This window comes from Fringilla coelebs (assembly GCF_963513975.1).
Source record: "Fringilla coelebs genome assembly, chromosome: 6".
Lineage (NCBI taxonomy): Eukaryota > Metazoa > Chordata > Aves > Passeriformes > Fringillidae > Fringilla > Fringilla coelebs.
In genome coordinates this window covers 62,765,482-62,789,546 of record NC_140034.1, presented here as the reverse complement: position 1 = coordinate 62,789,546, position 24,065 = coordinate 62,765,482, and the positions used below count along the sequence as shown (strand labels likewise).

The 24,065-nt window shown below is 46.2% G+C and overlaps 1 protein-coding gene across 1 annotated transcript; it reads right to left on the bottom strand.

The window, feature by feature from the left end:
• Positions 1 to 291: 291 nt before the first annotated feature.
• DKK3 (dickkopf WNT signaling pathway inhibitor 3) lies at positions 292 to 23,141 on the bottom strand. The gene is made up of 7 exons (XM_084207197.1): positions 22,886 to 23,141; positions 21,524 to 21,661; positions 20,951 to 21,034; positions 5,943 to 6,035; positions 4,464 to 4,608; positions 2,258 to 2,414; positions 292 to 1,108 (listed from the first exon to the last, which is right to left on the bottom strand). The coding sequence occupies exons 1-7, from the start codon at positions 23,042 to 23,044 to the stop codon at positions 865 to 867; spliced, it is 1,020 nt and encodes a 339-aa protein (XP_084063323.1). The 5' UTR covers positions 23,045 to 23,141; the 3' UTR covers positions 292 to 864.
• Positions 23,142 to 24,065: the final 924 nt, after the last annotated feature.

Below are 24,065 nucleotides of genomic sequence, written 5' to 3'. Positions count from 1 at the left end.
GAAATGCCTTCTTACACCAGAAGTGGGGAAAGATGTGCAGATTGGCAGCACAGTTGTACACCTGCTCTTGTGGTCTGCTGTTCCAAAGTAGACATGAACAATTGGGATTATCTGGGAAGAAGTACCATGAAAAGTTACTTGGCTGGAACCTCACATCTTGTTTTACCACGTGCAACAACAGATGGTGAAATCTATCAGAAAACCATTAATAGTGGAGGAGCCATGGTAGCAAACTGGTGAGACAGCTGGTAGCTGGGGAGTTAGGGGGGTCAGATTTTACTCTTAGCTTGCTATTGATTTTTTAAATCAATGACCTTTTAAGATGGTAAAAATAATCACATCTTGTAACATGCACAGATTTATGCCTATGAAGTGTATTAAAAACACAAAGTAACTCTATAAAGAAAAAAATTAAAATTCCTTTTAAAAATCCTTAAAATTTCTGACTGCAACAGTGTCAGAGTAGATGGTTCTTTCCCTAGAGAAATAAAACAACTCAGAGCATCCATACTCAAAGATCACCTCTATAGTTTCTAGTAACTTAAAATAATTTATGCTTGTGTGTATTTTTTAATGAGTACAAGTACGAAGAAGTTTATTTCTGACATACAAGAGGAAAGTACAAATCCAGAAGAGCACTCCTATGGTTCCCATTTGGCAGAAGGTTTGAAGGCAGGGACTGAATGAATTCCACAGTAGCATGAACTCCACAGGGACATGCAGGATTTGTGCACAGAGAAGGATGCTCCTTGAGTACCTTGTTTATTGCACTTCTATCCAGTAGTGTGTGTTCAGGGTTCATACAAGCAAGATACTAAACAAAAATAAATCTAGAAATAACTAACTAAACTGGTGCTTTGGGCTTTAGATTTCATCTCCCCAAACCAGCTCCTGGGCTGCCTCAGGCTCAGCCTTCCAACCCGCTCGGTCTTCCAGGCTTTCTAATTCTCTCCGCACTTCCTGGACGACGCTGCTTTCCTCATAATCAGAGAGGAGATCTTGAGGGATCAAACTGAGGAAGGGCATCTCCTCCATGATTAAGGGATCTTCTTTTTCAGGGTGCTGTGTGTCATTGGCAGACAGCTGGCACACAGATGTGGTGCTGTGGCTGTTGGGAAGAGGCACATCTGGTCACACAGTACATCACTTGGTGTTCTTCTGCTAGCCTGTGACATTCTCCATTCCCTCCCCGTATGAAAACATGAGAAATGCACAATGGATCTACCTTAGCTGACTTCACAAGCTCCTGATTCTTACATGCTCGACAGCTGGTGAGTTATAAATGTGCTTTCCACATACAGAGACCCTAACAGCACAAAATGTTTGATCCTGCTAAACAAGAGCAGCAGCCCTCAAAATAAGCAGGTAACCAAAAAAAGGTTACTTGAATCTTCAAATCAGATAGAAAGTTCTGGACAGTTCAGCTATATTCACACCCCAGTTAATTTCTGGGTTTCTGTATCCTCATCTAAAACGCTGTTCTTGCTAGACCTGACATTTGCTGACAGACCTTCCCTGGGGTTAATGGCACATTAACAACAATTTTGGTGCTGATAGGATGGGATGGGATGGGATAAGCTCTGCTTGCTTCCTTAGATGACATTTATGAAACAAAATGTTACCCAATTCCTTTTCAAGCATGAAAAAACATAGAGTTGGACACAGAAGAGAGAAATATTAATCTGCATCTCTATCCCAGCTATGATGTCTGGTTGAAAGTTAATATGATGCTGGAAGTGTAGGAGAAAACTTGGGAGAGTTCATTTAATATAAAACACTGGTTTTCTAAAAATGCTTTTAGCAAAACTGAAATGATCTCACCTTCTGCCCATGAAATTGCTGATGATACAAATAACTCCTTTAAAAGAAGTATTAAAAGCGTGACCTACGAAAAGTTTGTATTAAAATTCCTTTAACATATCTTACATTCTGAAACAAGCAAAAATCTGACAGAAACCCAGTCTCACATAGAGAGTCGATGGACAGGGACTGTATGCAGAGAATGAAACTGGAATGATGCATTTCCACAGCTGCTAAAAAGCAGCACCAGCCTCCTTAATTCACACACTTAATTCACACTGGATTCATGCGTTCCAAACTCAGTTGGGCACATCTGTGTGGGACAAAGCAAAAGGTGCCGATGCTACCGACGAGGACACCTGTCAAAACCTTTTCTACCGAGGCAGAATCTGAGAGTTGTGTAGCTCCTGACCCCTCAAAGCTCCGGGCCAGGGGTTTGCCCAGCTTTGGTGCTCACCTGTGAGGCTGGCAGCTCAAGCCCCCTGCGCAGGGACACTGCTCCAGCACTCCATCGGGCTCCAGGTCCCAGGTGATGAGGTTGAGAAGCCTGTTGGAAGGGTCGTGGCAGGGCTCCCCCTCCTCGGGCAAGGGTGTGCACACAGGAAACAGGAGCTCTGCAGGCCAAGGGAAAGGCATTTTAGGAGAACTCCTTAGCTGTATGCAAGGTGTAAAAAGAGGCTCGGCCTCTTTTCGAGTCCCCTTATGGGACAGGGAGCCATAACCAGGTTTTTTCCACTAGGTGGGAGTAAGACATCTGAAGTTCATCCTGAATGAGCGAGATCAGCCTGACTCAGACACTGCTGTCATGGCAGCACAGCCCAGCTCCATCCCTTGCAGATTCCAAACTCTCCTAATCCCAAGAAAACGAACATTACAGGGAATCCTTTGCAATTAGCAGCATTAATGGCTTGAAATCTGAATAGAGACATATCTCTCTATCTTATATCTCTTTATCTTAAACTCTTAAACAAATACAGAGCAATTGTTCAAAAACTAATGAGCTAGAACTGCAACTCAGATATTTAATTTATTTTATCAATTCTGCTGTGGGCAAAGCTGTCTGATGGCGTGTGGGGCTTGGCACCCTCGTTTCTACACAGGGCTGAATTTCAACCTGTGTAAGACATTATTTAAGAAGTCTGTGTCCTTTGGGTTTCCTCATGTCAGTAACTCCCAGTCTCAGCCTGGAATTCAGCTCTTCCAGGTGTTCCTAGAAAACCTCCCTTCTTCCTCTTGTCTTCAGTCACCTCATATGGCAGGATGAAATATGAGAAGAATCCAAACTCCAAGTTTTTAAATCAGATTTGGTCAAAAACCACATATATGTGTGGTCATGCACAGACACATGTGCTTTAATGTACATTACCTATCAGTTCCCAGTTTCAAAACATTATATACTGAGCAGCAAATACTCCACAGTTTACCACAGCTTTATATAAAAATGCACATCTTTATTAGGACTATCATTTGGAACCCTCTAGTGATGGAGAAAAGCCTTGAGGTTAGGCCTGACCTGAAAAACCCTAAAGCCCTGCTAAAGCAGACAGCCATAGAGAACAAAAATTCATTGCTATTAATCAATAGCACTATTTTATGTTCTAACAAAAGCATTCTATCAATATTCATCAATGTTCTTACCTGCTGAAATATATATTATATATATATATCGAGAGAGATGATGATAGATAGATAGATAGATAGATAGATAGATAGATAGATAGATAGATAATAGAATATTTTCTTAGTAACTATATATCAGAGTGTGAAATGTGTCTGCAGCCTGATTCTGATGGGCTGCTTGCTGGGAGGAAGGAGAAGCCACTTCCACCCAGCTCATTTATTCCTTCTGCACATTTGTAATTCTATCATTTTTGCACGGCTGGGTGTAAATCTGACACAGAACTCCCCTTTAGAAATGTACATTTTTTAGAAATGTACATTTCTGCTGCTGGTCTTATCTCTAGTGTGCAGCAGGCTTTGCTTCCACCAGCATGCACCCCACCAGGCTGATTCTCACTCCTGATTCTGTCAAAGTTTCTAATGGAGTTCACCCAGCGCATTCCAGAGGCCGAGGGAGAACAGCCTGCTGATTCTCTAGAGATTTAACCACTTCCCCTGTGTAACCCCGCAGGGAAAAGCAAGGCAGGATTCTCCCCAAGAACATTGCTGGGTTTCCCATTCTCCCAACCTCAGAGGAAGGAAATGCAATTCCTACCTCACTTGCTGTGCCTGTGTTTGTGCCACAGTGGAATGCAATGTGGAGATTGTGTACCCACAGTGATGGTGTTTGGTGTCCTTGGCCTGCCAGGGCCAGCTGGGCTGACAGCCACGAGGTTCTGGGCAGGGTGAGCAGGGTTGGGTGCTTGGCAGATTCACTTTAGATGTAATGTAATATAATGCAATATAGCATAGAATAATACAGTATAATAAAGTAATTAATTAGCCTTCTGATATCCATGGAGTCAGATGCATTGTTGCAACATAATATAGAATAATGTAGTCTAATAAAGTAATTAATTAGCCTTCTGGTATCCATGGAGTCAGATGCATCGTTCTTTCTCCCCCTCGTCGGGGTTGCCTGAAAATTTGATAGCCCTGGGCTAAAAAGAGCCAAAGATCAGCAGTGCTGCATGCTGAGCTGGACAGGACAAAGCCCTGGGTACCTTTGTGGAAGGCACAGCAGGTGCCAGGGCTGCAGTCGTGCTGGCTCTCACAGATGGTGCCGTTCTCCCCTCTGGAAATGGAGCTCCTGCACTGGCCCCACACACAGAGCTGCTCCCCACAGCACTCCACATCCCGTGAGCAGGGCTGCAAGGGAAAGGCAGGGCACAGAGCAGGGCATCACTCAGGGCTGGGCACAGAGCTGGCACTGCAGCACCCAGAGCAGGGCAGCACACACAGCCACACCCAGAGCTGGGCACGACAATGTCCACTTTAAATATCTGTCACATTCCCGCTGTTTAAGTAGAACTGCTTCATTTCTCAGCTGAAGCACACAGGGAACTCCTGCCAGGCAGGATGCTCCACAGCAGAACAGCAGTACTCCATCCAGCCCGGCCCTGGGCACTGCCAGGGATGCAGGGGCAGCCCCAGCTGTGCATGCCCACCCTGCCAGGAAACAATTCCCCATTCCCAATATCCCATCCAACCCCACTCTCTTTCAATTTAAAGCCCCTGCCCCTCATCTGTCACTGCATGCACTTGCAAAATGTCCCTCCCCAGCTCTCCTGTAGCCCCTTTAGGTACTGAGATGCTGCTCTAAGCCCTCCCTCTTCTGCAATCAAGGGAAACAAAAAATTAATTAATGAAATGTCATCAATGGAGAACATTGCTGATTTTTTTTCCATTGTCAAATGCAGTCAGGAATTAATCAATTTTTCAGAAGAATTGTTTTCAAAGAGCAAAGCGAAAAGCAAGTCTTACTAAAATCTACTTTGTAGTTCTAATGAGAACCAGACCTCGTTGGTAACCAAGAATCTTTGGGAAAAAATCTCTCTGAAACAAATCTCTTTGTGAATTTCTAGCTAAAGGTTGCTTTGTACGACAACTGCCCCGGTGTTTCAAGTACACACCCCCCAGGAACCAACCCAATAAAAGCCGTGTGTGTCGCTTTGTTTCCTTTCTTAGGTGGTTTGGTTAACAATCTCTGACAGTCCTGGCAGGGCAGCATTTCAGCAGCTTCCTCCTGCCTGTGCACAGCCCTGTCTGGGCAGCCATGCAAAGCCTGGATTTCCTTTCCAGGGGATGCCACAGGCAGTGCTTAGCACAGGACAAGGAGCAGGAGTGCACTGGCACTACCCAGACCTGCTGAGGAAAGGGAAAAAGGCTCTGTAGCTGTCCAGGGTCTGGGTCAGGGACTGATCCCACCTCCTTCAGCCTGAGCTCACAACACAAGAGTAGCTGGGATCCAGTTTTTACTTTCTTTATCCTCCCTGAGATCTGAAAAGGTGGGGAGGGGGGGGAGGTGTTGGGCCATCACAATCTTGATTTTTAATTACTCCCTGTTAACATGAAAATTTTTTTACCCTCATGCAGAAATCTTTGCAGCTCCTTTTCTGTCAATTTTGGCTTGCTGACATTAGCAACAGTAACTTACTGAGTTTCTGAAGATCTCATGAAAGCCCACCTCATTCAGGACTTACTGTGTGCTGGGGCTTGCAGAGCTGACATTTGTATTCCAAGGTGGAGAACTGGCAGTACTTCCCTGGCTCACAGTCCTCATCAATGATACACTCCTGGAGGAAAGCATGAAAGAGTGATTCACCAGAATTCCTTCTTCTTGAAATGCCACAAGTCCCTCATTGATTATATTTCTTATTTGGGAACAAGGACAAACAGCTTGCTGGGGTTCTTTGGTCTGTAGCAGACTCGTGCCCTCTCCCTGGCTCATCTAAATCCCCTGGCCTCAAATTTCACTTCCTGAGCCCGTGGCAGTGAGGAGAACACAGACAGTGAGAGTGATAGATTTTTGCACCCTCCTGTCTGGTTCACAGGGAGGGGTGTTTTCCCACCTAATGGTTACCTCTCAAAAATTGTGTGATTAACCCTCTTCTCCAAATATATTTTATTTCCTCCAGGCTGGAAACAATTTAGTCAACAGAAGAATAACTCACAGCACTGCTCGGAGTCACCTGTCTGTGACCTGTCCAGCGCTGGTTTGTACCATTGTTAGTGGAAAGGAAAAAGGGGAAAAAGGAAAAGGAAAAAGGGATTACACAAAAATCCCTGAATTCTCTGAAGGCTGCTCTTTGGCAGGCACTAATCTCACGTGCTGGAGCAAATCCCCTGCACAACCTCCACTGAAAGTTCCCACCAAGCTTCCTGTTTTCTTCAGATCTCCTCCAGCTTCAGCCCTTTGGGGGTTCCTGCCCTGGGTGAGCCAGGCTGCTCTGCAGCACTCAGCCTTGCCCAAGTGACCCATCCTGGCCGCCTCAGAGGTTTTCCAGCAGTTCACTGAGTTCATTTTGTGCAAATTCACAGAGTCTCTGGGCTGGAAGAGACCTCCAAGGCCACCGAGTCCAGCCCAGCCCCAAGAGCTCAGCTGAACCCTGTGCACCAGGGCACATCCAGGCTTTGTTAAACACACCCAGGGATGGGGACTGCACCACCTCCCTGGGCAGCCATTCCAGAACTTTATCACCTTCCTGGAAAAAACCTTTCCCTGATATCCAACCTGGATTTCCCTTGACACAACTTGAGACTGTTGGATTACTCAGAACACAGAACAGAAGCTAAACACAGTCTGGGGGTTGATTCCTTTCAAGTCCACAACTCAACATTCAGGTTCATGTGTTTATAATTCAGAAGAAGTCGTTTTAGCTGTTTTAAGGAATCAGCATCACCAAGCCTAGGCTGCTATAAATTATTGCAAGGTTTTTCTGCTTCATTATCCCAGTACCGTGTGGGGTTTTTTTTTGGTTTTTGCTTTTCTGTTGCCACATAATCAGGTTGATCAAAATCCAAATGTCCAAATGCTATGCAGGATGTTGGAGGTTTTGTGGCTCCAAGTGAGCAGCCAGCCTCCTCTCTTCAGCAGCAATGCTCTTCTAGGCCAGCTTTGTGTTTGCAGCTTTGTCAGCTGCCTTTATGAATGCCCTGTACAAACCACACCCAGAGCAGACTAATTCACTCCTGATCCATCCCCTTTCAGGCAGACAGCCAGGTCTGGCTGCAGTCAGGTTTTCCAGCTGCCCTTCCCCACAAAGGAGAAACCTTGCCATGATTGCTCTAAGCTCATGGAATAACTCTGACCACCCAACACCAAACCTGCAACTCTGCGGTTGCTGCTTTCTCCTGAATTAATGAGTCCCACACCAAAAAAACTTTTTCCTCTTACTGAATTGTGTCCCACCAGTTCAGACACTCAGTTTTATGAGAGTTTCCAGTCAGGGAAAAAAAAAAAAATCTCTTTGTGGTTTTGTTTCCTGGCATGGCAAAGGCTTCCCTTCCTATGTGCTCTGTGAAATGGTGTGCCACACTCCACACCAATTTACCTCAGCCAGACACCCACAGTTAATGCAGAACTCAGTTCTGCTTACATGCAGATGTGTAACCATGTATTTTTTAATTATTTATTTCTCATTTTTTAATCAGGCACTAGACCTCTTCTGATTCAGCTGCCTTTAGACAGAATAATTGCTGGACGAGGAGCAAATCTGAACCCCTTCATCAGCTGCAGCAGATTCTGAACAATCCATTTTTTCCTGGAATTGCAAAACTAAACTACCTCTCAGAATATTTTGCCATTGCAGGAGCACCTGGGTGAGCTGAGGAGAGGGAGTGCTGGCTTCTGCTGTGCAGCAGAGTTGGGCAGGTAACTTAGAGACAGACTCAGGCACACTGGTAGGGGTGCACACCCCTCTGAAATCCACTTTGGAGCAGCACCAGTCAATGCTGTGGCAAAGGAAGAGGCTGTTTGGGAGCAACACAGAGTGAAAGCAGCGCTGCCCATTTATTAATGGGTGTACTGGGAGCCACCAGCCACAGAGGGCAGGATGGAGAATCCCATGCCATGGACCTGCAAGGACACACTCAGCATCCTGTGGAGTCCTATTATAATATTGTGCTCTGCAGTGAATGGGCTGTGTGAAAAGCACCAGTCACTTGCTTTTAAAATTTTAAAAGTTTAATAGTAATAAAATTGTTATAGAAATAGCAATATAATTAGAGGGATAATAATTTGGACAATTTGGATTAGGACAGTATGAGACAATAGAAACAAAGACTTAGGGATGGTCCTGGTGCCTCTTTCTGGGCAAAATAAGCCCAAAAAAGGACCCACGTTAACAGAGGATTAACCCTTAAAAGCAACAGCCTGCTGCATATTCACACACCTCATCCGTGATGCATCAATTCCATTCACACACAGGATTCTGGCTGGGCAGTGTCAGCTTCTTCCTCTGAATCCTGACAGCATCTTCAGGGCTGAGCGAGGCAGGAAGAAGTTTGTTTCTTCTGATAAGAGGGCAATAAATTCTCTTTTTCTGGAAGATTGAGGTGTCCTGTGGTTGCTATCTCACTGTGAGTCCTCTCTTTAACAAAAAAAGTATCCTACACAGCATAGTTTCTATTTTAACACTTTGTTATAACCTAAAATATATATTTAACACACTGCTTAAGAGAATTAATACAGCATAACCTTCTAACGCAACACAGATAAAATTAATTATAATACTGGTGAAAAGCCAACCATAAACCAGGCATTTTTCACAGGCTGAAGGGGCTGCAGACAGCTCTGCAGGCTGGCCTGGCTGCTGCCCTGCACCCACCCCAGCCTGGGTGGTCACGTCCCCCCTGCCCACACCAGGGAGGGACAAGCCAAGGATTTCTCATTTCAAGTCATGAAAGCAGCACAACAAGGCAGGGTTATCCAGCTTCCACACAGAATCCTGCTGTCTTTGGCAGTGCCCACCTGGCTCCTGTGCCTCCCTGTGGCACGACTTTAATGCTGCTCTGCTGGTGATGCAGTATGTGCTGAAATAACACTCACTCTGCTTTGATCTTTTTTCCCCCTGATCCTTCATTAAAACCCTAATTGTAGACTAAAACATATTCTGATGATGGCTGACCTTCAAAATGGACTAGTTGATTTTGAATTCCCAGCTGGAATTTGATTTATCCATTCTCTCTCCCCACTCACACTCACCCTGCCTCCACGTTCTCAGAAAGTTCTTCAAAGGTAACTTTGTGTGTTAAATACAGTTTTGGGTTATAACAAAATGTTAAAATAGAAACTGTGCTATATAAGATACTTTTTTAAAGAAAGGACTTGCAGTGAGCTAGCAGCCACAGGCCACCTAAATATTTCAGAGAAAAGGATTTATTGACATCTTATCAGCAGAAAGGAACTTCTTCCTGCCTTGAAGGGGCTGTTAGGATTAGGAGGGAGAAGGTGACATGACCAGTCCGAATCCTTTATTTGAATGGAATTTATGCATCATGTATGGAGTGTATGAATATGCAACAGGTTATTGTTTCTATGGGTCAATCCTCTGTTAAGGGGTGTCCTTTTTCGGGCTTGTGCTGCCCAGACAAAGGTACCCAGACGTCCGTAACTCTTTGTTTTTGTTGTCTCATATTGTCCTAATTCAAACTGTCCAAATTATTATTGCTCTAACTGCATTGCTATTTCTAGAACCATTTTATTGCTATTAACCCTTTACAATTTTAAAAAGAAGAGGTTGGCCTTTTTCACACCCCCATAAACCACAGTCACAGGTCCTTCCCAAACAGAGCTGCCCCCGTGAGACAGCAACAACTCCAGCCGTGGCTGCAGCGCCCTGCTCGCACTGGGACTGACACCTCTCTGCAGTCAGTCCCTCCAAGAGTTAATGTTTCCGTGTTTACCAATCCCCCCCTAGGTTTTGTTTCCATTTCTGCAAGTCGTTTCACGCAGGGCTGCTCTCCCTTACTGCAGCAGATGGCAAAAACTGCTGAGTAGTAAGGAAAAAAAGAAGCGTAAAACCTGTTTTATATCCTACGTCTATTTAAAAAAAAAAAAGAGAAAGGCAGAATTACATAGAATGGAATATTGTTTTATGGAAACTACTACCTCAATTTGAAATGCAGTAGCATTCCCGTTCCTAATCTCCCAGCTGTCTAGACAGGACACGTAATGCATTTGTCTTTAATGAGATATGGACTAATTTGCCTAGGAATAGCTCAAAACCTCTGCAATACTTTCCAGCAGCAGCACAAGCCTCTCACTGCCGTCCTGCCAAGCACACAACACTCGCAAAATCAGGAACTTCTGTTAAAAAGAGACGTCCCAAGAAGAGCAGACAGGAGCTGAGAGCTGTGCTGGGGGTCAGTGCAGTGGGGAAAGCCAGCTCTTTGGGTGGCTGCTCAGTAGGAATGTGGCTGCCGAGCTCAGAGCCAATAAACAAGAGAAAACAAGTCCCCAGGCTTGGGCTGGAACTCCTCCACAGAGCCAATCCCATCCGAGTCCTTCTCCCCTATTTCCCAGAAACATTTATTTGGGAAAACTCCACTTCTGGCTCTCCACATGGCACGATATCAATGGAGGGAAAGCATGTCTGCATGAGGCAGGCTGTGATCCCCAAAAACTGCATCCCTTCCTGACCACCTGCTTACTGCCCCCACACCAACAGAGATCCTGGCATGATCACACCCCTGTGCTGCTCATGCTCAGGGTCCAGAGAGGAAATAAAGAAAATACAATCTTATCCATGGCTTCGAGGAACTGACTCCAATGAAAGGATAAACTTCACCCAAAAAACTCAAAGAAAAAAAAACCAATAAAATATCTTGGCAAACTATCTCAGAATAGTGAGAAAAATAGTGCCTGGGTGCTCTCTCAGATCATGCTCTGCTCACTCTTGGCCAAAATCTCTCTGTATGCCTTGTAGTAATTTAATAGCAGGTCACTCTGCAGAAGCAGCCACTTCATTTTCTTCCCTCACCCTTTTTTTTCCTCAGTAATAATAACCTGATCTTGGCAGGACTACAGCTGCTGCAAACGCTCTTGTGTAGGAAACACAGAAGGACTCATTTCAGACTGGTCTGCAGTGGTATCACAGAGGGCACATGAGAACTACTTTAACTTAGTAGAAAACCCTCATAAATAAATTATATATCTGTCAGGTAATTAACTTAGTCTGGAAACTAAGAGCTAACTAACTAGGAAAGGGGAAAAGGACTGTGTCTATGTGTGTGTATGTGTATATATATATATATATATATATATATATATATATATATATATACACTGATGCACATTTATAAATGAAGTTTTCCTAATGAGTTTGCAATTGATGGTCCTAACTGAGAAATGTGGATCTGTTGATGGGAGAACAGCAACTCTTTGATCTTTGATCACCAGGAGATGTGTGTAGGCACTGAGAGACCCTGGGTTTCACTCCAAGCGTCCTGAGCTCCAGCAGCAGTTGTGAAGCCGCTGTGGGGCTGTGCCACAAACCCCTGAAGTGCCATTATTTGTGAGCAGCAGAGATCACACAGACACAGCCTGGATGCTCCCTGGGAGCTGAGTTTGAGTGCAGGCTGCTCTTATCTCTGCAATTGGCAGCTGAAAAGTTTCTGTGATTCACTTCTCAACTATGGCAGCTTTGCAAATCTGTGAAGCAAAACAAGGCAGACGAGCTGTACACAGCGAGGATGGGAAACAGCTGGATGAAAAGAGAAGCCTTTGAAAACAAGATTTCTGTGCTTAATAGCTGCTGGCTAATCTTCACCACCAAATTAAGAGTAGCACGTTGAGAGCAAGATGCTGACCTGTGCCCCATCCCTCGCTGAACTGATTTCAAACCCTGGGCTTTGTTCCTTTATAATGTACTTTTTTTGCTAGCCTACAGTTTCAACAGCCTTGTTGATTCTTTTCAAGCTGCCAGCCAAAGACAATAATACTGAAACAGAAGAGCATGGGTGAGGATCCACATTCAGTGGATTTTGCCCGTGGCAGAGCCGGCAGAGGAGGAGACTGCTTTTACCGCAGAAGAAATGGAATAGTTCATTTTCCATGAGCTGTGGATGGAAGCAGGAGAGGTTTGAATTACAGCAACAGCACTGAAATAAATCATCTCCAGCATGAGAGGATTTTGGGAACACGAGATCCATGCCTGCCTAAGGATGGAATTGGGATTTGGGTCATAGGTGCGGACTCTTTGAAGCTTTGCCAAGACCTCTCCTTTGGGGCATTTGTTGGGATTACAAAAGAGCCTCTTTTATTTTATTATTCCCTTAATTTAATTTTCCATCTGAAATCACGTGCCTGGAGGACATCAACAACACGAGATGATGACTGTTCATGAATATTCATCCCATTTCCTAAACAAACACAAAGGAGAAAGAAATGAAAAAGGGTCTTCAGCACACTCTTTTCGTCCTTCCAAAAGGAACATAAGACCATGGATGTACTGCTGATTTCCACCGTGTGTGAAGGCCAAGACAAACACCTACCAGGGGACCAAGACTTTCCCTGGCTGACAGATGTGAGATATCTTGGACCCAGGAAAATCCCTGAGGTTCCCCTTTGCCTGACACCACCACGTCAGACTCTCACATGTCCTAAGACACCGCTCCTCCCCCTGGGCTTTCTAAGCGAAGAAGCTGGAGGGATTCCTCACATGACATAAATTCAAGCTCTGAGTCATTTCCATACAGGATAACAAGTAAACAGAATTCCCACCCCAGCCTGGGAACCTTCAGCACAACCATGCTGAAATTACAAAGTGCCTGACTGGAGGGGAGAAGGGGCTTTGTTCTGAAGGTGAGGGTCAGGACAGCAGGACAGGGGAGGGGGGCTCTCTGTTCTGTGCAAGCTGCAGAGGTGAAAAACCACCACGATGCAGTCACCAGTGGGGTGTCCCTCAGTGCCACCAGTGACTCAGCCTCTCACAGGCCTGGCAGACACTCACTCCACAAAAGAGTCAAAATGCTCTTTGTGAATCACACGGGAGCAAGGACAAAGATGAGACTCACTCAGCTGACACAGAAATGCATTTCTCAGGGCTCTGCATTTCAAACCACCATTCCAGAACTTGCTTTCTTTCTTTTCTTTCTTTCTTTCTTTCTTTCTTTCTTCCTTCCTTCCTTCCTTCCTTCCTTCCTTTCTTTCTTCCTTCCTTCCTTCCTTCCTTCCTTCCTTCCTTCCTTCCTTCCTTCCTTCCTTCCTTCCTTCCTTCCTTCCTTCCTTCCTTCCTTCCTTCCTTCCTTCCTTCCTTCCTTCCTTCCTTCCTTCCTTCCTTCCTTCCTTCCTTCCTTCCTTCCTTCCTTCCTTCCTTCCTTCCTTCCTTCCTTCCTTCCTTCCTTCCTTCCTTCCTTCCTTCCTTCCTTCCTTCCTTCCTTCCTTCCTTCCTTCCTTCCTTCCTTCCTTCCTTCCTTCCTTCCTTCCTTCCTTCCTTCCTTCCTTCCCCTCCCTCCCTCTGATGAAACAGAACTAAACAGAAACAGCTTCAATTCACCACTTTCCTTCCATTTCCACGGTTTACCTTAATAAACCATAGTGCAAAGCTGGACTGGTAACATCTCCCACCTCTTCCTGACCCTACACCAATGCACAGAATGCTGAGCAATCGCTGATCACGTCCATTCTCTCTCCTCCCACTCGCTGGTATAAAACCTGTATCATTCCACACATTTTGTAGAATCTAACCCTCCTCAAGTCCAGGCAAAGATTACCTAAGACTTGGGCTCATCCTGTATGGAACAATGTGTTATTGGGCCAACCTCCCAGCCACAGCAAATTCTGCCACCTGACCTATGACAACACAGATGCAAGCAGCTTTAACCCATTTATCTGCACCCTCTGTGTCTATCTCGACCAGCCCAAGATTATAACAGATGCAAATAAAAGATTTAAAAAAATAAAACTCTGCAATACATCCAGGGCTGTAGCCTGTATTTCCTAAAGCCATAGCTGCTGTTGTTGCCCTTCCAGCTAAGGCTTGCTGCTTAATTAGATAACATGGTTTCAGCTAAAATCTCAAATAAGCAGCTGCTGGAGCAAATGGATTAAGTCACGTAATCAAAACCAGTGGAAAAAAAAATTCTCATTTGCCTTAAAGCTTTTCCTCTCATGGGTAATTTGCTACATGTGTATGGCAAGAGGGAAGAAACGCTGCTGCTGAACCTCCAGGGAAGAAAATCCATACTATGATCTCTTAACAGATGTCACTGGATCACAAAATTACCACCAGCCCCCATGAAAGATTCCCTCTTCTGCATGGACGTTACCATAAAGAGAAGAGAACCCCAGACATTTCTTTTAGCATAAATGGGTTGATCCAGGAGAGGCAGAAAACAGAATCATTTAAATAATTTATGGCGATTTGTTTTTGTATCTCCCTACAACTCCCTACACATTTTATAGATGTGATCTATAAAATACAACTGCACAGCCCTGGATGCCCAAACTCAGCGGGCTGTGAGAGGGAAAACTGAACCAAGCCCAGGGAAAGGGCAAAGAGCCTGCCTTTGACTCAGGGCTCGTTGGCAGAGGAGCTGTGGCAGCAGAGCACAAACAAGGGAGAAGCAGGAGCCTTCATTCCCCCTGCACATGGAAAGCTTCAGACGAGGCAGGATTCAGTCTCACAGCCAGCAGGGATGCTGAGGGCTTTGGGAGGGTGCATGGACACTGCTGGAGCACGGGCTGGAAGAGGGAGCTCTGTGCCCTTCAGGAGAACTCGCTGGTTTGCCAATCTCCTCTCACTAACCATGCCCAGAACAAGGAATCGGCTCCAGGCACTGCATTACAGTGACAGCTCATTCCTGGGGAGGAGACATGAACCACAAGAAGAGCTTTCTCTCCTCAGTGTTTAGCTGCTCAAAGGGTAACAGTCCAGGGAGAGAAAAATGGTGAGGTGACTCTTCAGCCAACTTGATAAAAATATTCTTTTTCTTTGGGGTTTAGCTGGAATAGAAATGCCACATTACAGCACATGAGGATCTGGCAAATTTCTGAACAATTCTAAACACAGGCAGAGACTGGAACTGCTAGTGAAGACTCTTGGAATATCTATTAGTACTACATCGTTTTGTTTCCCTAACTCAACAGAAAACAAACAACTTAAACTAAGCCAGACCAACAGGAAATATGAGAGACATCCCAGCCACTCTTTTAGTATTTTTTTTCATCACTAACCAAGTAAATTTACCTAAGTTATCTAAACAGCCTCAGACTCCCACTGATACGAACAAGAGCAGGATTTGATACCAAGGAAGATGTGGATGCTGAGGAGGGTGTCAGGCAGCTGGGATGTCCCTTCCTCCTCAGAGAAGTTTCTTTGCACAGAATCAGACCTGACACTTGCATTTCAAACTCCTCCTGGCAGCTCTTCCCATTCACTGAGGCTGATATTGAGATTGGTTTTTGGCCATAGCCCAGGGAACATCAACCAGATGAGTGTCAAAACCACTGGGTGCAGATACTCTGTGACTGGCAATAAGGCCATCCATGACCTAAATTAAATCTCTTAATAGCTTTGGCATCACTAAGGAGCATTTGCTGCTGATGGCGTTGCCTGTGAAGTCTCAGAGATAGGCACACAGCCCATCACTCCTTTCCTACAGGAACAAGTCCCTCTCTGCAACAAGATTCACAGCCTGGAAACATTCCAGATTGATAGGAGCAACTCAGAATGTTAATTGAACAATTCTTCTCCTCTTTAGCCAAATCCTCTTTCCCTTTGCACCCTTCTCCACATTGTTTTCTACTCCAACAAACACAGCTACTTGTCCCCATGAACTATTCCCACTTGCCTCAAAGCTTCGTATTCCACATTGCCAAGGCCAAAACTGAAAAGGGAACCAAAAAGGGGGTTCAGTGAAACATTAAGAATTGGCTGAGGAGGTCTGACCGTGCCTGTCTGAGGAGCCATGGCTCTCCAAAACCAGCACAATTATCTGCTCCTCCACCAAGGATCCCCCAAGGGTGGGTGCTGTGCAGAACAGAACTGCACTGGCCCAATGATTAATGGAGCAGAGCAGGCTGGACAGCGAACAGAAAAGCAGACTGAGAGGAGTACCAGGGAATTAAATTCATTATTAAGCACACAAAACCCACCAGATTTGGATATGACGTGACTTTTGGCCAGACAGAGACCTGGATTTCGACCCAGGAATGCACTTGCTGTGTCTATTGATAGTTTAAGGTTGTTGAGTGCAAGTCAGCAGGGACTGAAAGTTCTCTGAAAAAAGCAACAAAAACACTGGACCCAAATGTAAGGCTGCCCAAAACAAGTGTCCTCCCTGAGACTCTAGGGAGCAGAAGTCAACACCAGGATGATGCATTTCCAAACTTCTGCCATCGACTCCTCTCCTGCAGTGCTGCTGATGGGAAAACTGCAATTTCCATTCCATTGATTCTTCCTTCTCCATGTCCAAAGCTCCCTTTCCACAGAGCACTGGTGGGAACTCCTCTCCCTGGGGCAGTGTGAGCCTCAGAGAGAGCAGCTCCAGAACATGTGGCTGAGAAGATGGTTGGTGGAATCACCAGACAAGGTGCCCAAGGAGGAGCCCAGTGGTTACTTTGGCAGCTCTGGGTATTGGCAGGGAACTGGGAGCTTGGAGAGCTGCAGCTCAGCCATTTCAACCACTCCTGTTCTCTGGAAAAGGGGGAAATGGAACTGTTTCCTCTCTTTTTGGTACTTTCCTGCTGAAGATGAAGGCTGACAAAGGGTTTGAATGAGGCTGTTGCAGAAGGGATGGGATGCCAGCTGTCCTGTCTGGGCACACCAAGCAGAACCTGCCAGGTCCGCTCCCAAAAGCTGTTCCACAGTGACACCTCCCTGCCCAGAGCTCCAGGGCTGCCTTCATCATGGAAACATCACGGGCATCCCAGGCTCTCCTCCCAAGGACAGAGGGTGTTTGACATCCCAGAGAGCAGCTGCTCTCGGTGTGTGCAGAAGGTGCGGCCCCAGCACAGTGCGCACAGGCGCTCAGAACCGCAGCTCCCCTCTCCCTCCCACACAGAAACTTTGACCTGTGTGACCAAAGAGGAGGCACAGCCCTGCCCTCAACAGCCTCTGCCACCAGGGGCTGGCAAAAGAAAGGATTCTGTCCCAAATCTGTGCCAAAGGGGAATGAGAAATGTGCTGTATTCTCCCAGTTCCCTGCTTCACTCTTCCCTAGACACCAGCATCATTGAAAATCTCTTTCAAAAAAGAGAATTGAAAGGTGGCAGATATACTTCTACTAAAATATGGAAAAAAAACCCAAACCCTGCAAACAAACCCGCAAAAACAACCTAGCTAAAAGAGGTATTGCTTTTTTTAAAATTATTTACCATATTACTAGGGAGAAGAAAAAAGCTCAGGTACACTAGCTTTGAATTACAAGAGAGAGCTTATAATAGAAGAGAGAGTAAATTACTGCTCTGCATGGAAGTGAGAAGAAATCTTTCTGTAGCAAACCTTATCATCACCAGTCCTGCTTCCTTTTATTTCTCACCCCAGCTTTCCCTTGGTTAGGCTAAGATATCACACCTGATATGGGCCTAGCCAACAAGCCAGAAAAGATTTTGATTTTCATAGCATAATGAGGAATGCTGTCATTTTTTGCTGTGCTCTGTGCTTGAACTTTTGGCTGAAAATACTTTATTAATTTGCAAGCTACCCAGTGCTCCCTGAAGAAACAAATCCCAGAGTATTTGAGCCTTAAATCCAGGAACAAATGGATGTCAAGCACAGACTTTATGCCCACCCAGCCACCTCTTGCCTGTGTTTGGCCTCTGTAAAGACACAGGACTGCTGGATTGAAGCCTGACATGCACAGGGGAGACTGCCAGCCCTCAGCAACATCTGAGAAAGGGAATGTGAGTCTGGGAATGTGCACTGGGAATGTCGGGGGCCTCCCAGAAATGCAGAGCGGAGCCGGAGAGCCCTGCCAGAAATGGCCACGAGCCCAACCCCACGTCGGGAGACTCCAAAGAGCCCCAGCCACAAAAGCTGTCAGAGAGCAGTCTGAGGAGAGTCCTGCTGGGAGGCAGAGCCAGGAAGAGGCAGTCTGAAAGGAAAAGTCTGTGTGGGGAGGATTCTCCCTCGTGTTTCTGCAATATCTGCACTTTATGCACGAGTACACGCTTATGTACATTTATTTATATGCTCTGCTTGTGTGTGTGTTGGTACCTGCCTCAGGAGGACAAGTGCTGGGGTTTAAAATGCAGGCACAACCCGTTTTTCCATGGAGCTGCTGCTCCAGGGCTGGATTTCTCATCCCAGTCTGTAAATGGATTTATTACTGCAATGCAGACACTTCTTTGCTTTCCTGTGAGGCTCTTGTGCCGTCTCTCAAAGCCCAAAAGCGTCACATGCAAAGCTTTCGGTGATTTCAGAGGCTTACAACTCAGCACAGAAAATCAGTGTAAACTGAGGAGGGGTAGGGCCCCAGTTATCCCAAATCAACAGCAGTAATGAATGACACAGAGTTTAAATTTCAGAGCACGTGGCTTGTGACGGCGCTTGGAAAATTCTTCCTTCTGCCGACCAAATCTGTGAAGAGCAGGAGCTGTGGGAATCCCTGACTTGCACAGGTTAAGGCTACAAACTCAGCCTGTGGAATCACCCTTCCACCACTGGCCAGCGAAGCCTGTGGCCTGGAGAGTGGCCAGGACACGTCACAATGTCACACAGAACTCCAGGAATTAAAATGTGTGCTCATGAAAAGTGCAAAGTTTTCTGCAAATCATTTCCCAGGACTTTTACCTGAAGCTGACAGACCTAAGCATTTGGACAAAATCTTTCATCCCCTTCACAGATCTCTCCGCAGCACCACTCCTTTCCTTGCTGCAACCCAAACCTCCCAATCCTTCACTGCATTACTCCTACAGCATTTCTGTGTCCTTGTAGTAGCAAAAGGGGTTCCTGTTCCCCCTTCACGTCTGAAGTTTGCCAGCCTTTTCAGATTGGCTCCTTTCAGGCACCTCTCAGTCACATTAATTTCACTCTCTCCTCAAACAAGGACCAGTTACATCTGGAGGCTGCTTTTCCTCCAAGCTGGCAGCCTCTAAATAAGGTGTTTGTACCCTGGGCATGCTGAAAGTTGGGAATGAGAGTGAGGGGGGAATGAGCATGGGCAGCTCTGTTCCAGCAGCCTGGAGGGGGTGCAGGGGAACAGGGGGTGCCCCGGGATGTCAGTGAGGAGGAGCTGGGCGTGCTGCTCGGGCTGCTCCTGCCTCACCAAGGCTGCCCCACGAAACCAGACAAAAACCATCTGTGCATTCAGCCCTCACATCCTTCAGCTGGGGCTCGGAGAGCGCTGGGAGAGCTCTGGATGCAGCCCCGGCTGGGTCAGCGAGGCAAACTTCCCAGATGGAAAACGCAGCTGTACCTGGATGTATGGAGCTTGTAAGGAGCTGTGCATGAAGGCTGCAGAAAGTTAATTTAGAAATAATTTTTACAGCTGTGAGAATGATTAGCCACCACAGGCAAGGCAAATCCGTCATGAATCATCACTAGTGTTACATGGCAGAGCGAAGAATGTTAAAAAGTTTGCCTTTGTGCACCGGGTTTGAAGATGATGATCACGTTTACTTGGAAAAAAAAACCCATTTGGATTGTCTTGGTTACACATAATCGCATTATTATTAAAAAGCACTGGGTAGGATGTTAACAGTTTGTATAGAATCAGCTGTAGTTTAGGATAGTTACAATTTATTTTATGCCTTGAGTTTTCACTTATGCTACAAGCTTTGCAAAATAGTAAAAAGAAAAAAAAATAAAGTTGCTTGTGTGGGCTATATTTTGCTACCTGCCATTTTCAAGCTTGAATAGCAGTATAAAAACACAAGCCTGCAAGAGGGAAAACTTTGGAAAAGAGGCCCTAATTTCAGGTTCTGTATCCATTAAAAATCAGAACTAGTGACATAATTTTTCCATAATTACATTTATAAAATGATTTTATAAAATTGTTACAGAGCTGCTGCTGTGAAAGAACTGGAGGTAAGTTCTTCTAAAAAAAGCCAGGGTATTTTGAAGTAAATCAAGTCCCAAACTATCAGTCAGATAAAGCCAGCTCTCAGAGGAAATCTGGCAAGCCCAGTCTTAGTAAGAGCACAAAAAATAATCTGTTTTGGTAAGACTAAAACAAAAGAAAAAACAATTTTGTAAAGAATATTCTAGCTCTTTTAAGAATCCTTAAACAACCGTATTTTGAGGGGAGGGGGGATTTATTGTCCCATCTCTCTCCCTTCTCCTCAAAGTGGCATTGCAGAACCAGTTGTCCATCGCTGTGTTAGGCTTGAAAAGCAAACAGAGCCATATGTTGTTCCAAAGACTCCTCAGAAATGAATGATTTGAGGTCATTTTCAACTGTTTAATTCTATGAAGCAGTTTTTTAATGGAAGACAAGACTCCTGTAACACTAAGGATTTATCCACACTCACTGGAAGGGCCTGTGTAACTATCTCTGCTATTTAACATTTACATTTGACAGACAAACAAACACATCTATTAACCACAACACTGGAACTCTGTTCCCAAGTCATGATATTCCTAAGTTAAACTAATTAAAAACCACCTTTTTGTTTTAATTAAAAGGCACTTTTCACTGCTTACCCCAATAGTTTTGTGTTTCAAAACATTCCAAAATTTTGTTAGGTGAACTCTGTCCCAGTCCTCTGGACAAGGAACCCAAAGTTTTGTTTGGTCGTCAAAAAGAAAGAAATGTGCTCACTTACATGATTCCTTTTGTTTTCCCCGTCTCTTATGGATGTAACAACTGTCTCAGAAAAAACTGTCGATCCAGTTTTGTTATCTGTAACCTGACACCGGAAAAGAACAAAATATCAACCTACAGCTTTTATTAGTCCTTTGTTTCTCTCAGCCCTGCATCCTGCAATCATTAACCCGCTCCCACCCCCTCTGATTTTCCCATTTTTCTGTCACCCTTAATGAACCATAATCTGAGGGGGAAAGAGGATGACAGAGCTGCCTCCCTGTCTGTTTAAAATGACGCTGTGAAGGAGCCAGCTGAGCAGGAGGTGGCTGGGTTTTCATCCCCCATGTAATAGCTGTAGCTGTGCCCTATTTTTAGCAGGCCCTTTTTCAAAATAAATTGTTATTTCACATTAACCTTTCGTGACTAGTCAAGCACAGAAGATACAATCAAACCCCAAAGTAATTATCATCAGGAAAATTTAGACTCCAAATTACTTTGTGAACAAACATGTAAAACTGGGCTGGGGGTGGGGGAGGTTTGAAGAGAATGTGTTTAAGAACGGAGAACTCACCATATACAAGTTTTCTCGTACCTTATCAATTTCCTGATGGGTCTGAACAGTTCTGTTGCCCACTCTGGTTTCCGTGTTGGACTCGTTATGGTAGTTGGGAGGCAAGTCCTCAAAGCTGACTCCTGACAGCTTTTTTGCCCCTTCCTCTTCAGCTTCCATCTGCCAAATTAAAAAAAAACATACCAAAACAACTGAAAATGAGCAAAAATGTCACAAAAGAGGCCGAGCCACGCTTGCAGTGCAGGCCCCCCTCCTGTTTCAGTTCCTACTGTCTTTGTGGGATGAAGAAGGGCGTGAATCTTGTAAACACACAAGAATATATCGTGTTCTTTTATTTGCAACCACCGTAACAGAGCTGGGAGGCCAAAAGTTCAACCAGGATGAACAACAGGATTTTTCCCAAGACAAAATCCCTCCTTTTGGTGTGTCTGTTTATTTTAAATAACAGCTGCAAATCTTTCTAAGTGCAAACCATTTATCTCCTAAGACTCTGCTCAAACAATTCACACTTTGCACTGCGCCCAGAACTGCCTACAGAAAAACAGACAGAAATTCTGATCACACCCTTAAGCACCTTCACAGCATTGTAAAGAATGGTTTGTCTCAATGTATTTGCAGTCCAAATGAAGTGGATAACAGTGATAGATTTCAGAAACTGTCCAGAGGACAGCAAAAGATCCGAAATTATTTAACTATGGTAAACCAAGGTCTGTTTCTGCAGCAGGTTGTCAGTTACAGGTTTTTGCAGACTAAGTATTTTTGAATGCGAGGAAAAGAGAGCTTGAAAGGAAGATTCTTAACAGGTAGGGGAATGAAAAGCACACAAGAAAGGGGAGTGCAGGGGCAAGGTGTTTTGACAAACATATGAGACAATGGTTCGGGGTCTGGTGTCAGTTTCTGGCTTTGAAACAGATCCTGGGCGATTCCGGGCCGGCAATTTGAGATCAAGACACGCAATTACACCACAGGCAAGCCGCTCCTCCACACATTTCCAAGACACACACAGCCCTGAATGCTGGCTCGGGATACCCTGGCGCTCTTTAGCTCCTGAGGCACAAAGACCATCCCGTAACTCTTCCCTCCGCTCCTCCGCACTGTCCTTTTGTCACTCCGGGCTCCAGCCGGACCATGGCCCGCACCTCTGCCCGCCGGCCCGGCACATCCCATCCCATTATCCCATGCCATTATCCCATGCCATTATCCCATCCCATTATCCCATCATCCCATCCCATCCCGGGATGCGCACCGGGCGAGCCCCGGGGGCCGGCGGGCACGGGGCCGGGCAATCCGCCCGCAGCCGCTCCCGGCGGGGCCGCTCCGGGATGCTGCCGGCGCTGCCCGGCCGGGGAGCCCCGGGAGGGGAGAGCCCCCCTGGCCCCTCACCTCCTGCACGGCGTTGCGCAGCTTGTGCTGCGTGTCCTCCATCAGCGCCTCCACCTCCCGCAGCATCTCGCCCAGGCTGGCCGCCCGCCGCCGCCCGCCGCCCGCCGCGGGCCCGCACAGCGCGGCCAGCAGCGCGGCCAGCAGCGCCCAGCGCCGCATCCCGATGGCCCTCGGCTGCCCCGATGGCCCTCGGCTGCCCCGCTGTCCCCCTGCTGTCCCTCCGCTGTCCCCGCTGTCCCTCGCGGTCCCTCCGCGCTCAGCGCCGGCGGGCGGGCCCGGCCCGGGCGGGCGGAGCCGCAGCCCCCGCCCTGCGAGCGGGGAGGATGCTGAGAGACGGGGGGGATGTTAGGGGGAAGGAGCAGCGCCAGTTTCCCGCTCGGACCCGAGACCTTCTAGGTGTTTTGGACAGGTTTGATAGGAAGAGGAGGGTGGGAGCTGCGTGGCGCCGCCATCGTGTGCTTTGCCTTCCAGGGAAGGTTCTCAAGAGATGCTCTCGGCTCGGAGGGGCGACACGACCCGCGTCCCACTCTGCCTAACTAATTCCCTTCCAATTTTTTCTAAAAGGGATTCAGGCAACATCATAATTTTGTATCTGAGCGTGTCTTCCCCAGTTTCCACGTCGTTTTTCCTCCTTGTGCAGTAACCCAAGAATTTCACGGATATTTTCTGCTGCAGTCAGCTCACAGCTCCAGGACAACGCTGTAGTGCCAGCACAGAACTGCCCTATAAGTCTCATTTTATTGTGGAGCCTGGGTGAGAGGTAATGGTGGGTAAACTATGAAATCCTGAAAATTCCCTGCAAGTGCATTATTCCAATAATCACCAGTGTAAACCCAGTGCTCCTGGCAGGCTGGGGTAGCTTCAGGCAGCTCTGAACAGCGGCAGAAATGCAGCAGAGCCGGGGATGTGCTGAGCCCACAGGCAAACCCTTCCCTCCCTCTCCCAGCAGCCACACATCATGCTCCTGCTCAGTGCCACAGAAGTCTCGTTCTGGACACACCAAGAATCCTAGCTTACCGGTACAATAGTCTGACTTTTCCTTTTTTTAGATGCAAACCTCTTGGACTACTCCATGTAAGGAATAAAGACTGTTAGCAGTTATCAGGAATCAATTAGGAGTTCAGCTGTGTTCCATCCCATCACATGGCACACGAAACTGTGTCAGCAGAGAAATATTTAG

What these genes read in the sequence shown, in the direction of transcription:
- DKK3 (XM_084207197.1), bottom strand. Translation starts at nt 23,044, where the DNA reads ATGCGGCGCTGGGCGCTGCTGGCCGCGCTGCTGGCCGCGCTGTGCGGG. An exon ending in GGGAAAACAAAAGGAATCAT is followed by an intron (nt 6,036 to 20,950) that starts GTAAGTGAGCAC and finishes GCTTTCCTCCAG; the next exon opens with GAGTGTATCATTGATGAGGA. An exon ending in CTGCTGTGCCTTCCACAAAG is followed by an intron (nt 2,415 to 4,463) that starts GTACCCAGGGCT and finishes CTTGGCCTGCAG; the next exon opens with AGCTCCTGTTTCCTGTGTGC.